General features: G+C 49.0%; 1 protein-coding gene across 1 annotated transcript in view; it reads left to right on the plus strand.

Annotated features, from left to right (window-relative positions):
- Positions 1 to 14,664, plus strand: part of Aco2 (aconitase 2) — a 37,082-nt gene that overhangs the window by 18,593 nt on the left and 3,825 nt on the right. The window contains exons 5-13 of the mRNA XM_036207742.1: positions 1,489 to 1,581; positions 6,128 to 6,286; positions 6,488 to 6,638; positions 7,660 to 7,764; positions 8,683 to 8,774; positions 9,855 to 9,960; positions 12,277 to 12,434; positions 12,628 to 12,701; positions 13,229 to 13,340. Of these exons, the coding sequence (XP_036063635.1) occupies positions 1,489 to 1,581; positions 6,128 to 6,286; positions 6,488 to 6,638; positions 7,660 to 7,764; positions 8,683 to 8,774; positions 9,855 to 9,960; positions 12,277 to 12,434; positions 12,628 to 12,701; positions 13,229 to 13,340 (1,050 nt within the window). The remainder of the gene's footprint in view (positions 1 to 1,488; positions 1,582 to 6,127; positions 6,287 to 6,487; positions 6,639 to 7,659; positions 7,765 to 8,682; positions 8,775 to 9,854; positions 9,961 to 12,276; positions 12,435 to 12,627; positions 12,702 to 13,228; positions 13,341 to 14,664) is intronic.

The following is a 14,664-nucleotide window of genomic DNA, read 5'->3' on the forward strand; positions in this document are numbered from 1 at the left end:
TTTCTCAAAACTCACAATGGCTGTGTACCACTGAAACTGCCCCTCAGAGCTCAGTTTCCCATCTTGTTGTGAAACCTAACCCATGCTCCTTATCCCAAGCCTCCAAACTTATGGTACCTTCCTGAGTGCTATTCCGAGATCTGGCCCTGTCCCTCCCAGCCCTAGGCCCCTGCTCCTGCCGCTGGCAGTGGGAGTGAGTACTCTTTGGGAGGACACTGGCAACAGTTGAAGGCTGGCAGGCCCAAGGCCCAGCTGGCACAGAGCAGACTGTTTTAGCATCACTTTTGAGACATCCACCCTCCCACAAACACACATTTGTACCCCCCTCCTGCCCTGGGTCCCAATTTTGCAATGACTGGTTTGTAAAACAAGGCCAGTGTCTTAATTATTAATTAGCAGGGTTGCTCTGATAACACAACTTGTCTGTGATTCTTTACTTGGAAAGCAAGTGGACTCTCAGGACACACTGGCTGGCAGGAGTTAAATGAAGTTTTTTTCAGGGCGTTTATGAAGTGTGGGACCTGTCCCTCCTCTTCAGCACCTAGAATCTACTATGGCGCTATCCCTTTTGTTACCGGTCAGTCTCACATGTCCGTGACCATGCCTTATCAGATAAAGTTTGCCCTCAGAGCTGTGCTGTAAGGCTTCCCTGCCTCCAGGAAACTGCCTTCAAATGACAGGCTAAATGGGAACAGTGGGTCCCATCCTTTCAGATCAATGGCCCAGCCAGTTAGCAGCCTTTTACCTGGGACCTGTCAAATGTATTACCAAGTACTGTGCACTTATGTGCTGGCACTGGCTAGGTGCTCACAGGTGGAGTCTTATGCCCTTTTCAGAGGCAATAGCCTTGGATTCTCTCAGGATTTCCAGGTCTGTGGTTGGATTGGTCTCACCTGAGCCTCTGGTTTTCCATCTCTAAAGTGGATTTGACAGCAGTCTTGCCACTTTCTAAGTGAGTTGTGGGGCTGTATAGCTTGATGTCATTTGCATTCAGTAAGTGGTAGCTGAGATTCCAGATAGGTACCCACAACTCAAGGGAGAAGCAAAACCAGGTTGTCTACTTGGTCCCCTTGCTTCCTTTAGAAAGTCCCCCTCACTCTGTGTCCACCCTAGTAGACAGATACCATACATGGCACCCCCTTTGCTGCTGGCCCTGGCTAGGGAATCGAGTACCAAAGGAGCCTTTGTCAAGTATCCTGCCCTGTTCCTTCTACAAGGAGACTGAGGCACAGGACAGGGATGTGTTTCCCAGACTGTCCCCCTGGCTAGGTGTCATGGAGATGGAGCTGTCTCTGCCCCCCTGTCTCTCTCCCTGGGCCTACCCGCTGAAACTGCAGGCCAGCAGCCAAGCCCTCTGGAATTATTTTTAGAAGCCCTATGAGAGAAGACTTGTATTCACGATGCCATTATGTCAGCACCACAGGGGAGAGAGTATGGAGTGTGAGGTCATCTCAGATCAAACTAATGCTCTGGTTATTGATTTAATAGGACATAAACCAGGAAGTGTATAATTTCCTGGCAACTGCAGGTGCCAAGTATGGCGTGGGCTTCTGGAGGCCTGGATCTGGAATCATTCACCAGGTAATACATGGCTTAGCCTGTCTTTGCAAAGGCCCCAAGGCCGGGTTTCACTCTGGTAACGAGACAGCATGTTCCAGGCCTGCTGGGGACTTGAGGCTTGAGAGAGTTGAACTGGAGTGCTGGGGCCATATCATCCTGAGTACTGGGATTATAGGTTTGTAACTATAGTTTACAGAAATATAAATGCTTGCTTAGCATGCTTAGAGGAAGGGATAGAAGTTAGATATGTTGGTTCATACCTGTAGTTCAAGTACTGTTCTTTCTATGGTGATGGGGAACCCCAGATGTGCTTTTCAGCTACATTCTCTAATATGTTGTTTTGTGTGTATTGTTTTCCTCATAAGTGTTTAGTCCGGTTGTGTAGGTAGCTGATCCAGGGGGTGTGAAGCCCTATCCTGACTTCACAGGTCCCAGGTGTTCACATGGTGCGTAGACATACATGTGAACAAAACATTCATACACATAAGTGAGTACATCTGAAAGAATTTTAAAAAATAATTACAATTATTTGTAGTGCTGGGGTATAGAATCTAAGGCCCTATAAACACAAGGCAAGTACTATACCAATTGAGCTCTTTTCCCAGGATAAATTTAAAAATAATGAAGATACTAACTTATTAATACTTACCACAACCTTGTGAAGTAACGAATTTTACTGTAACATACTTTACAAAGGAGGAAAGTGAGGCAGAGAGAATAATATCCTCACCTAGTGACAGCCTCCTGGCTAATTGTGTAGTAGGAATCTGGCCCTGAGGAGATGCTCTGCTCCGGCATGATGCTCTGCCACCTGTATGAACAGGGAGCCCTGCTTGGTCCCTTCTGCCAGTTGACTCTGCAGGATGGAAATACTGATGTCATAGGCTATGTTGGCAGGTGCTTTTCCAGAGTCTTCTAAGAATGGTGTTGAATTTGGCAGACATTTTTCCATAGTCAATATGGTAGGCACACCTCTAATCCTAGCACTCAGGAGGTGAAGCAAGAGGTTGTTGTGAGTTTGAGGTCAACCGGGGCTACAAAGCTGAACTCTAAAGAGCCTGTGCTACAATGTGAGACCCTTCTTCAGAATGAATAAATGAATGAACGTTGGCCAGGCAGGGAGGCATACACCTTTAATCTCAATATTGGAAGAGGCAGAGGCTGGTAGATCTTTGTGAGTTCTGGACTACATATTGAGGCCTTGTTTCAAAAAACAAAACAAAAATGTGGGGGGGGGGTACTGCTTTCCTTCTATCAAAGGGGGCTGCTGAGGACTAGCCTAGTGTATGTTCATTAACTACCCATCCTCTGCATTTCAAGGTGACTCTTCTCCCTACCTCCATCCCAGGCCTTGCTACCTGCTCCTTGCAGAGGAGCTGAGTCAGCTTGTCATCTCACCCTGCTTGGGCCCCTGGCTCTGCCCAGCTTTGAGACCAGAGCCAAGAATGGGTTACTGCATTGCCCTTGAGGACAGGGTGACAGGGCTACCATGACACACAGCCTGCAAGGACCAGAGTCTTTCTCTGGAATAGGGCATGAAGGCATATGGACCTACTTTCAGTTGGCCTTTTGCTATGGAAGGCACCCCAATCCAGATACCCCCATTCCATTTTAGCTCAAAGGCCTAGGCCTTTTTGGCAGTTCTTAAGCCTAAGTTGGAGCTGTGAGTGGTGGATGCCCTTGGTCCCTACTAAGCATTCAGCATGATTCTCTTTTTTTTTTTTTTTTGTTTTTTTTTTCTTTGTTTTTCTGGAGCTGAGGACTGAACCCAGGGCCTTGCGCTTGCTAGGCAAGTGCTCTACCACTGAGCTAACTCCCCGACCCCCAGCATGATTCTTAAAATATAACATTTCCAGGAACCATGTGTTTTAGTCTCTGATCTGTTGCTGTGAAGAAACAATCATGACCAAGGCAATTATTATAAAAGAAAAGCTTTAACTGTAGATGGAGTTTCTGTCCCGCCTGGTCCCGCCTATGTTCAGTTCCAAATAAACACACAGAGGCTTCTATTAATTATAAACTGTGTGGCCTGTTGCTCAGGCTTATAACTGACTAGCTCTTCCTCTTAAATTAACCCATAATTCTTGTCTATGTTTAGCCCTGTGGCTTGGTACCTTTTCTCAGTCCAGCATCCTCATCTTTCTTCCTGTCTGTCTGTCTGGCAATTCCATCTCTTCCCAGCTTTCTCCTCATCTGGTCACCCTGCCTACACTGCCTGCCTGCTTACTGGCCAATCAATGTTTTATTAAACCAATAGGAGTGACAGATGTATAGTGTCCACGAGCATTGTCGCACAGCATTTGACTAGGGACTTGTTTACAGTCCATTGTTGTCATGATGGAGGAGCATGGCAGCGTGCAGGCAGACGCTGGAGCAGTAGCTGTGAACTACCTCCTGATCCCTAGGCCGGATCAAGAGTCTGGGCTTGGCTTGGGCTTTTAAAATCAGAGCTCACCCCCAGTGACACCCTTCCTCCAAATCCTTCCAATCTTTTCACCCTGGTGGCTAGCGTTTGAATACATGGGCCTGTGGAGGCCATTCATATTCAAACCACCACACTGTTTGTGTACCATGTGGCTTTACTTTTCTGTCCCTCCTTGTCACAGCCCCTTTCATTCAAACGGAACCCCAGCCTTGTCACCATTGAGCTGGCAGACCCTGCTTTAGCTTTCTAACTTACTGTTAACCTGTTTGACCTCCCTGGCCTTCCTGCCCCCTGCATTCAGGCCCCAGGGGAGCCTCTGTGGCCCTTTAAGTTATGTTCCCAGTGGGTGTCCTGTGCTGTCTCCACTGTGTCGTGTGCTCTGTAGACACGGGTGTGGCTCTGAGGATGGGCCAGGTGAGTACAGATTGGGTCCTCACTGTGTGTGTGTGTGTCCATGTATGGTTGAGTTCTAATGTTATGTTCTAGATGTTAGTCTAGCCTAAAATGTGATTGTGATGCCTGTAATGTCAGCACTTGGGAGCTGAGGGAAGAGGATCCCAAGTTCAGGACCCACCTGAGTTATGTAATATAGCAGGACCTGACTCATAACAAACGGGTATACAAAATACACACTTGTGGCCCTCGCTCCATCTCTTTATCAGTGTTCATAGATTGCTGAGGTTACTGTCACAGCTGGACAGATTACTATCTGAGATGAAGAGTCCTGTAGTCCTTAGGTCTGCAGTAACCTCTCTCCTGGATGTTAACTCCATGTGCGGCTATACCACATTACCCCAGGAATTCTGTGTGCCTCACCGTCATAAATCTAACTTTCCCAACCTTGTGGAGCGTTAGGGATTGCTACTCTCAAATCTTAGCATGTGGTGGAGGCAAGGGAAGGGCCGAGAAATGGAGAGCAGTACCAGCCTGCTCCTCTGTATAGGTGCCACACTTTGTGGAAGGCATTGGCCTCTCCAGCCCTTTCCATTTTAAAGGGGTGGAGGCTCTTCATGCCCTGCTGAGTCCATGGGTGGATGCCTCACCTCATGTGGAGACCTGGGTGTCTGTGATGTCCCAGGGGCTCTGCCCACATTCAGTGCCTATAATTCCTAGAGCCCTCACATCTCATCACCTTTGTTCTGCCTAGTGCCTGTGAGTGGGCTGATCTCACCAGGCAGATGAACAGGCCCGGGTGAAGGAGCTTCCTGCAGAATAATCAAATATTGCCTCTCCCAGCTGTATGGCATGATGGCATTCAGTCACCACAGTCATCTAGTGAGATGGGCTGTTTGTGTAGAAGAGGAAGCTGAAGCCTCGGGAGGTCGAGTGTCTCGCCCAAGGCCTCACGGAACCAGGAGGTGGTAGCTAAACACCCAGGCACAGAGTGGGCTGGACCCCTACCTTCCAGTGAGTCCAGCCCCTTGGAGGGTCCTGGACAGTGGGTATGACTGATGTGGGTACTGCCTCTGCTTTCTCAGCTGGTGTTCTAGAGAGCACTCAGCCCCTGGCCTTCTTCATAGCTGGAGGAGCTTTGGATGAAGCAGTCCTGGGTGGGTGATGAGCAAGCTGTTGGTTATCAGAGCGACCTCCAGGGTACAGAGGCTTGGGAGGCGGATTCTCAGACACTGAAGAAATTCGCTACATCTTGGTACTTACTTAAATGCCCTGTGGGAACTGAAGTCTGTTCCTGACGGAACGGTCTACGCTGATGAGAAGCCTGGGCGGCGTACCACCTGCCCTGGACAGTTCACTGCTCGAGGCTGAGAGTCTATTGGGAGTTCTTTCTTCATCACAGCTGTCCCAGGCCCATCAATGGACACTCATGTGCCAGTGTGTGTGGGTCTTAGCACATCCTGAAGTTAAGATGACCTGGGTGTTTTTATTACTGTAAATGAAGAGACAGGCACAGGGAGGCATTTACAGGCCCAAGTCACACAGCTCTTCATGAGCCCAGGCAGCCTGGCCATATAGGAGTAGCTTAAATTAAATGAGGCTGTCCCCTACCCCATACTTCAAGAATACCTGGCATGGCCGGGTGGTCTGGTGTCAGTGAGGATAGCTCTGTAGATCCTTTTTTGTGTCCCATTTACATTCTGGGCTGAAGACTTTTAAGCTTAATATCTTTGATTTTTTTTTTTCTAGATCATTCTAGAAAATTATGCATATCCTGGAGTTCTTCTGATTGGCACTGACTCCCACACCCCCAATGGTGGTGGCCTGGGAGGCATCTGCATTGGAGTAGGGGGTGCTGATGCTGTGGACGTCATGGCTGGGATCCCCTGGGAGCTGAAGTGTCCCAAGGTGAGGGCTAAGGAAGGACTTGCTCTGGCCTGGCTAGAAGGGAGGCTGGTGGGGGTGCATGGGGGACTGTGGGTCCCAAATGCTGAGCCAGGCTAGATTCTCTCTTGTGAGGAGTGGGAACACAAGCTCTGTTCCTTGATTCCTAACTGGAACATACTATGTGGTGCATAGGGCCTGTAACTGTCATGTCCACTGTTGCAGGTGATCGGTGTGAAGCTGACAGGCTCCCTCTCTGGTTGGTCCTCACCCAAAGATGTGATCCTGAAAGTGGCAGGCATCCTGACGGTGAAAGGTGGCACAGGTGCTATTGTGGAATACCATGGGCCTGGTGTCGACTCCATCTCCTGCACTGGTGAGGACGACAGCCCCACACACTGTCCCTAACTCTGGGCTGAGTCATGTGCCTGAAACAGAAGTTGTAGTGGCCTTCCCTTGAGGCTGTCCTGGCAGTGTGTGGACTGAGGACATGTAGCAGTGGAGGTCAGGCTAGGGGCCTCCTGCTGCTCCGACAGAACAGCTGAAAACCTCTGTAAAGAGACAGGAACTTCCTTGTGGCTGCTCTGATTGGGAAGCTTTAGCTTCTGCTGCTGGGGCCTGGCCAAGAACAGTACAGGACTGTCTTGCATGATCCGTTAAAATCCCAGAGACCCTGTAGTAGCCTGCAAAATTGTTCTACCCCTTAGTTAACAAGAGCTCACTCTAACCACTGTGACATAACCCAGCTGTGAAGAAGCTGTGAACAGGCCCTGACAGAAGCCAGGATATCTCTGAGCCACACCAGTGCTTCAAGATGCTCTCTGGTCCAAACAGTGGTCCATTCCATTCTTTGTTGCTCTAGCTGGCCTTCAACTCCCTGAGCTCAAGCAGCTTTATGTCTGTGCCCCCCAAGTAGCTAGGACTACAGGTATATGCTCTGTACCTGATTTATTCCATTCTTATTGCTCAAACTTAGAAAAATGTTTATGTAGCATCATGGTGTAGCTGAAAGAAGGCAGAACAGCAGGCAAACAGACCTAGACCTAAGTCCAGTACTGGTATTTATTTGTTTATGATGATCTTGAACCATTCTGAGCAAGATAGACACAGTAACTTCTAGGCAGTGGCTGGCCATGTCTAGCCTCAGTACACAATGGCTATGTGCTCTGCTGAGCAGAAGCCAGACTCTCAGCTAGAATTCTGCTTGTGAAGGCTGAAGTCTGTTCATTGGCCATGGGCTCTGAGGGGTGAATACCTATTGCCACTAGGTGGCCTTATAGACCAGGAAGGAAGTGATGCAGCTCACTATATGAAGAGCTTTGTGCCCACCTTGCAGGTACTGGAGCTCACACCTAGCTGCCCAGCATCCTCACGCCTTGGGCTGTGTTTCTCCACAGGCATGGCAACAATCTGCAACATGGGTGCAGAAATTGGGGCCACCACATCAGTGTTCCCATACAACCACAGGATGAAGAAGTACCTGAGCAAGACAGGCCGAGCAGGTGAGCTCATAGGGGTGGAGCGGTGTGAGCATACAGCCATGTTGTACTCTTGTCCCGAGGGCACGAGTCCTTAGCCCTGGTGTCCCCAGGCTGGCTGCAAGTAGAGGCACAAAAGTCCCTGCAAGCCGGGCGCTGGTGGCACATGCCTGTAATCCCAGCACTCGGGAGGCAGAGGCAGGTAGATCTCTGTGAGTTCAAGGCCAGCCTGGTCTCCAAAGTGAGTTCCAGGAAAGGCGCAAAGCTACACAGAGAAACCCTGTCTCAAAAAACAAAACAAACAAACAAACAAAAAATTTCTGTTCCTTGGGGCTGGAAAGAGCTCAGTGCTCTTCCAGAGTACCTGGGTTCAATTCCCAGCACCCACATGGCAGCTTACTCCATTTCAGGGGACCCAAAACCTCCCATGGCAAAACACTAATACACATAGATTTAAAAACAAAATAATAATAATAAAAAAAAAGAAAGAAAAAATTTAAAAATTTTGCTCCTCATGGGTGGGTGATGGTGCACGCCTTTAATCCCAGATCAGGAGGCAGAGGCAGGTGTATCTCTGAGTTTGAGGTCAGCCGGGTCTACAGAGTGAGTTCCAGGACAGCCAGGGCTACACAGAGGAACCCTCTCAGAGGGAAAATGAAATCTGTTCCTCACACACTGTGAGGTAGAGTGTGCTTGTTAACTCCAGTACCTCATTTTCCATAGCCTGCGTGTCTCATGAGGTCTCCTCGTCTTGGCTCACTGACAACCTGTGCAGGAGGCTGAGGTCCTGATGGGCAGGGACAGCATCTGTGCTGTTGGATTTTCCCCTCTATTGACTTAGTTACTGCCTGAACCTGCTGCGGCAGGTGTCTGGCCCAGGTGTACAAATAAACAAGTCTCAAAACCAATTTCTGTTTCATTTTCCTCCCCTGGTGATTCCAGATATTGCCAGTCTAGCTGAAGAATTCAAGGATCACTTAGTGCCTGACCCCGGCTGCCAGTATGACCAACTGATTGAAATTAACCTCAATGAGGTGAGGGAGGGAATTGGGTGTGGGGGATTGCTGAGGGTGGGACTTTTCATTTTGGGCACTGGGCATGAGGGGGATGGGTCCTACCAGTACCCCCACAGGGCAGTTGGCCCTTGATTTCTAGGGCCTAAGTCAGGCAGGAATGGGGAGTAGACAGGAGGAGACAGCCATGGGGAAAGCAAGTCTGATCTTAGTGTCCATTTGCCGCCCCCAACGTTAGAGGAAGCCAGGAACTGGCCTGGGGCTCACTTTGCTTGGCGATCATAGGGCACATTGCAGTGAGCTGGCATCCTGAGGCTTGCAGAGCAGGTGTGCAGAGAGCCAGCAAAGGCCTGTAGAGCAACAGAAGCCAGGCGTGTGAAGTCCAGTGCCCGCCTTGGTTCTGTCGACCTGTGCAAGCTGATCTGCCTCTGTAGGTCTCAGTTCACCAAGTGTGAACCCAAGGTGTAACAGTCTGGTGTACTGATGGGTTGTGCCAGTCACTCTGCTGTGCACATTGCATTTGTTAGCCCTGCCACAGGGCCTGTCTGTCAGAAGATTCCAGTAGGAACGTTTTTGATCCATCCGGACCTAGTACAGTTGAACCCAGAGCTCTCAAATCCTAGACAGGCTCAGTCCACAGGTCCGTGTTCCCAGCTCTCTTCTTTCTGTTGTAAGACAAGGTCTCACTAAGTTACTCAAGCTCTCCTTGAACTAACTTTGGAACCCAGCTAGACTTTAAACTTACGGTCCTCCTGCCTCAGCCTCTCAAGGAGCTGAGTACAGGCCTCACCACCAGGCCCAGCTCCTCCAAACACAGTGTAATTTGGGAGGTTAGGGCTTGTGAGGCAGACGGCCCTGTTTCTGTACCTCTACCATCTACTTGTGACCTGAAGTGAGGCACATCACTCTTAACCTTCAGTTCGTGTGTGTGTGTGTGTGTGTGTGTGTGTGTTTGTGTGTGTGTGTGTGTGTGTAAATAAGTGTAATTCCAGGTGTTCTTTGCGACTTGTCTCCTATGACACAGTTGAGCCTTTCCTTCTATGGAAATATGGGCAATATGTGAAACGGGTCCATCCTCACTGCTCTGTGCCATCTTTGCAGCTAAAGCCGCACATCAATGGACCCTTTACCCCTGACTTGGCTCACCCCGTAGCAGAAGTGGGCACTGTGGCAGAGAAGGAAGGCTGGCCTCTGGACATCAGAGTGGGTGAGTGTCTTCCACCGTCTCAGGTTCATAGGTTCTGGGCTAGCAGCTCTGCCCAGAGCTGTGGACAGCCACCTTATGGTGCTTCTTGAGGCAGGCCCTTTCTGAGGTAGGTATGAATATTCAAATATTCAGCTCTGCTTGGTATAGAAAGAATACTATTTATTGTAGCGTAGTGAATATGCACAGAAGAGTCTTAAAATACCTCCAACCCTTAACCGGAAAAATGTTCTTTGGGAATGTTCCTGTGTGTTGTGTATACGAACACACACATCTTTATATAAATATACTTCTGTACGAACACAAGTCATAGCGGTCATGCGCTGTTGACACGCTTCCCATGTGCAGATGCACTGGCATGCTGTGTCCAGAGCCGGGGTCCTGCACTCACAAGGCCTTGGTTTGAATCCTGGCTCTGCTGCTTAATAGCTTGTGCTCTCAGCAAGCTGCTTCCAAACACAAACCAAAGAGGAAACTCAGCTCACTGTTCATCAGAGGACGCCTCGGAAGTAGTCACTGTGGAGAAGAGGGAGTGCTTGGAGTCTCCAGAGCCAGCACAGCTCACTGTTAGACTTGGCCTCCAGATAACACTAAGTCATTTCCAGTAACGTATGCCTATGCTACCTGCTAATCCACATCTTCACTTAAGAAGAGAAACCTGAGAAAGCAAGCCTGGCTCCCGTGAGTCTGCCCCGCTACAGCGTCTAGCATTAAATAATATTACAGAGAATGCTCACCCTTACTAGCTTGAAGTAAATTATATTTAAAAAGACGGTTGAATAATTAAAAAATAAACTGCTAACTAGGCATGGTAGTAACTGCTTTTAGTTCCAGCACCAAGAGGCTGGGCAAGTGAATGTCTGTGAGTTCAAGACCAGCCAAGGCTACATAATGAGACCCTGTTTTCCAAAAAAAGAAAAAAAAATGTCTGTATTGATAGGAGAAACTTGATATGATATCAATAGATAGTATCCTGTCATTCATACTACTGATTTTGTTTGGTTTTGTTTTCAAGATAGGGTTTCTTTGAGTAGCCTCTGCTGCCCTGGAACTCAATCTGTAAGCCCTCTACTGAACTTTTTCATAATTCACTTTTTATTTATTTTATTATTTGTTTGTTTATTTTGAGCTGAGGATCGAACCCAGGGCCTTATGCTTGCTAGGCAAGCTCTCTACCACTGAGCTAAATCCCCAACCCCCTTTTTATCTTTTTGAGACAGGGGCTCCCTATGTAGCCCTGGCTATCCTAGAACTATCTATATAGACCATAGCGGCTTTAAACTTACAGAGATCCTCCTGCCTCTGCCTTCTGAGTGCTGAGATTAAAGGAGTGCCCTGCTATGACCAATTTAACAAAAACTTTAAGATCTTTTGTTGCCGAGATTACAGAACAAGCAGACAGCAGAACAGGCCATGGGGCACACCTTTAATCCCAGCACTTGGGAGGCAGAGGGAGGTGGAGCTCAGTTCGAGGCCAGACTGGTCTACAGAGTGAGTTCCAGGACAGCCAGGACTACACAGAGAAACCCTGTCTCAAAAAAAAAAAAAAAGAAAGAAAAAGAAAAGAAAGAAAGAAAGAAAGGAAGAAAATAAACAAAACAAAAATCAAAGCAAGCAGAAACAGAAAATCCTAGATAGTGTGTAAGAAAAATTAGCCTGTCAGCTTCCATTAGCAATAATCATTGTGAATGTGTTAGTATGAACCCTAATGTGGGGCATAGTGTGCATGCTTATGACCCTAGCACTCAGGAGGGTGTGGCAAGAGGATCAACCCGTGCTACATGAAACCCTGCCTCAAAAAAAAAAAAAAAAAACTTTGGGTTTTGGTTTGGTTTAGTTTTTGTTGTTTGGAGTTAGGGTTTCTCTGTGTAGCCCTGGCTGGCCTGGAACTCAGAGATTGCCCTGCATCTGTCTCCCTAGTGCTGGGATTAAAGGTGTGTGCTACCACCGCCACCACCTGGCGCCCTTTTGGGTTTTATGTGTACTTACACTGTGTATAAAATTGGTGTGAGGGATTGGGGATTTAGCTCAGTGGTAGAGCACTTGCCTAGCAAGCGCAAGGTCCTGGGTTCGGTCCTCAGCCCTGGGGGAAAAAAAAAAAATGGGTGTGAAAGTGGATTTGCCATGACCTATGTTCAACGTCCTGGTGAGTGAATGTTAGTGACTGGGTCATGAGTAGCTTTCTTTATTATTGATACTCAGGTTCTTCCAGCATGTCTGTAGAAATAATCTCTGTGCCAGATCAGTGGGTGAACTCTGTCCAGATGGAGACCTGGTCATACTCTCCTGACTTTTGACTTTACCACCCACATATACCAGGTTTGATTGGCAGCTGCACCAACTCAAGCTATGAGGACATGGGACGGTCAGCAGCTGTGGCCAAGCAGGCACTGGCCCATGGACTCAAGTGCAAGTCCCAGTTCACCATCACACCCGGCTCTGAGCAGATCCGAGCCACCATTGAGCGGGATGGTTATGTGAGTTTCCGCCTGTGCCTGCCCTTTGCTTCCCACCATGCCTGCTGATGCATGCTCAGGACAGGACACGCCACGACCTCTTGGGCTAAGGCAATGCAGGCACAGCTTTTCATCCCCCAGGCTGCTGCCTTACCCATTGCCATCCGCATTGGGCCTGGACCTGACAGGTCCTTGTCCTCTTTGTCCTCTGCAGGCACAGATCCTGAGGGATGTGGGCGGCGTTGTTTTGGCCAATGCCTGTGGCCCTTGCATCGGCCAGTGGGACAGGTAAGTAGAGCATCCCTGAGAGGTCCACCTCTGCCTCCTTGGATTTAGAGTGCTGACTGGAAGAAACAGTAGAAAGAAGATTCCAGCCTAAGGCCTCTGGTTCCAGGGACTGCTACATGTTAGAAGTCCTTGTCAGACATGGCTGGGCACCCAGATTAGAAAGAGCCCTGCTGAAGCCCTGAGCGGCCAGAGGCTGCTCAAGGTGCATTCCAGCCCTGGCTGGCAGAGGCTGACAAGATGCATCCTAGCAAGCAAGCAGGTGGTTCTGATAGAGCTGCCCAGGCGAGGAGACTCAGGCCTCGGGCTGGACTGTGCATCTGAGACTGTGTCCTCAGTCTCAGATGCGACCTGTTGATCTTGAGTTTGCCCCTGCTCCATGTGCCTGAGTCCCTCAGAGGAGGCAACGTTTTTAGGGCCTTCCCATTCCCTCCTGTCATGAGCTAGGTATGCACCCAGACCACCTGGCTTCTGGACAGCCCATGTGACAAGGCTGGATATCTCCAGTCCTGTCCCCTCTGCTCTTGCAGGAAAGACATCAAGAAGGGAGAGAAGAATACAATCGTCACCTCCTACAACAGGAACTTCACAGGTCGCAATGATGCCAATCCTGAGACCCATGCCTTTGTCACATCCCCAGAGGTGAGACTACATTGGCCAGGCATACCTGAAACTACCTTTGGGGTCCTTTTCCTGGTGGGTCAAAGGAAAGGTAGGGAGATGGGCTGCTTAGGGTTGGCATTATAGAAAGTCCCAGAAAATAGAAAAGGGCAAAATAATCTCTCCTATCAGTCCCTACCCAGCAGCAATCACTGCTAATGTGAGTTATCCAAGGGGAAGCCACGAGGCATGGCCTTGTCATTCATCAAACAGAATGCTGTCTTGGTGATTCCCACCTGGGTCTCCCTCAGCTCTTGAGGGTCTCAACCATTCAGCACGGTTAGTAGAGAATGGACTGTGGCATTTCACTATCCTTGCTCTTCCAACTCCATGAGCTTGGTCCCCTTACCTACCTTGTAGGGTCATGTGAGAGGTATGTGAATGCTTGCTTGTGGTTCTCTCTCCCCCTCCTGCCCCCTTCCTCTTCCCTTCCTTGTGAGTGGCTGAGGCCACAAGTGTGTCTCCAGCTCAGTTTCTACATTCAGTAGAAATGTGCCTTTGCTGATATTATGAGCACTGAATCAGCTGATGTGTCTTAGGCGCTGAGTGGATGTCCCACCTTATAGGCTAATCCCTTGACTTGACTGAATGATCCGGAAGCTCTTCTTGCTAAGTGAGGAAATGGTTCTTGGCTCTTCTTTCCTGCCAGCAAGAGTCTTTTCAGCACTAAAGCATTTGTGCACTGGGCCTCCTCCTTCCCATCGGTCCAGGACACACACTGCAAGAGACGGGAAAGTGCCATAGTAGTGCTGGCCCAGCCCAGGGACGCTACGTTCAGGCCCTGGCAGCCATTGTAGAGGCCAAATTGCCCTTGGGTTCTTGAGTACTCTGTAGGCCTGGTGGCTCCTGGTCCTAAAGACAGCCCTGCCGCTCTGGCTTCAGAAGAGGGCCCTGGGGAGAGGGAGATGGTTCAGTCGGTGAAGATCTTGCTACACACGTGTGAGGATCTGAGTTTGACTTCTCAGCACCCACATTAAAAAAAATCCCTGGGGCTTGTTGGCCGGCCAGCCTAGCCAAACGGGAAAGCTCCAGGTTCATCATGAGACCTTGAGGGTCAGCAGATAAAAGTGCTTGCTACACGTGACCCTAGAGACCTGAGTTCAATGTCCAGAATCCCCACACACACACACACACACATAAAGGTGGAAGGAGAAGATCATACAAAGTTTTTTTCTGACCCCAACATCTATTCTTTGGCACTTATTTGCACACACACATACCACATGCACATTCACACACAAAATAAAAATAATTTTAAAGAAGAAAGAAGATGGGTTGGGGATTTAGCTCAGTGGTAGAGTGCTTG

Source organism: Onychomys torridus, chromosome 16 (assembly GCF_903995425.1).
Source record: "Onychomys torridus chromosome 16, mOncTor1.1, whole genome shotgun sequence".
NCBI classification, from domain to species: domain Eukaryota; kingdom Metazoa; phylum Chordata; class Mammalia; order Rodentia; family Cricetidae; genus Onychomys; species Onychomys torridus.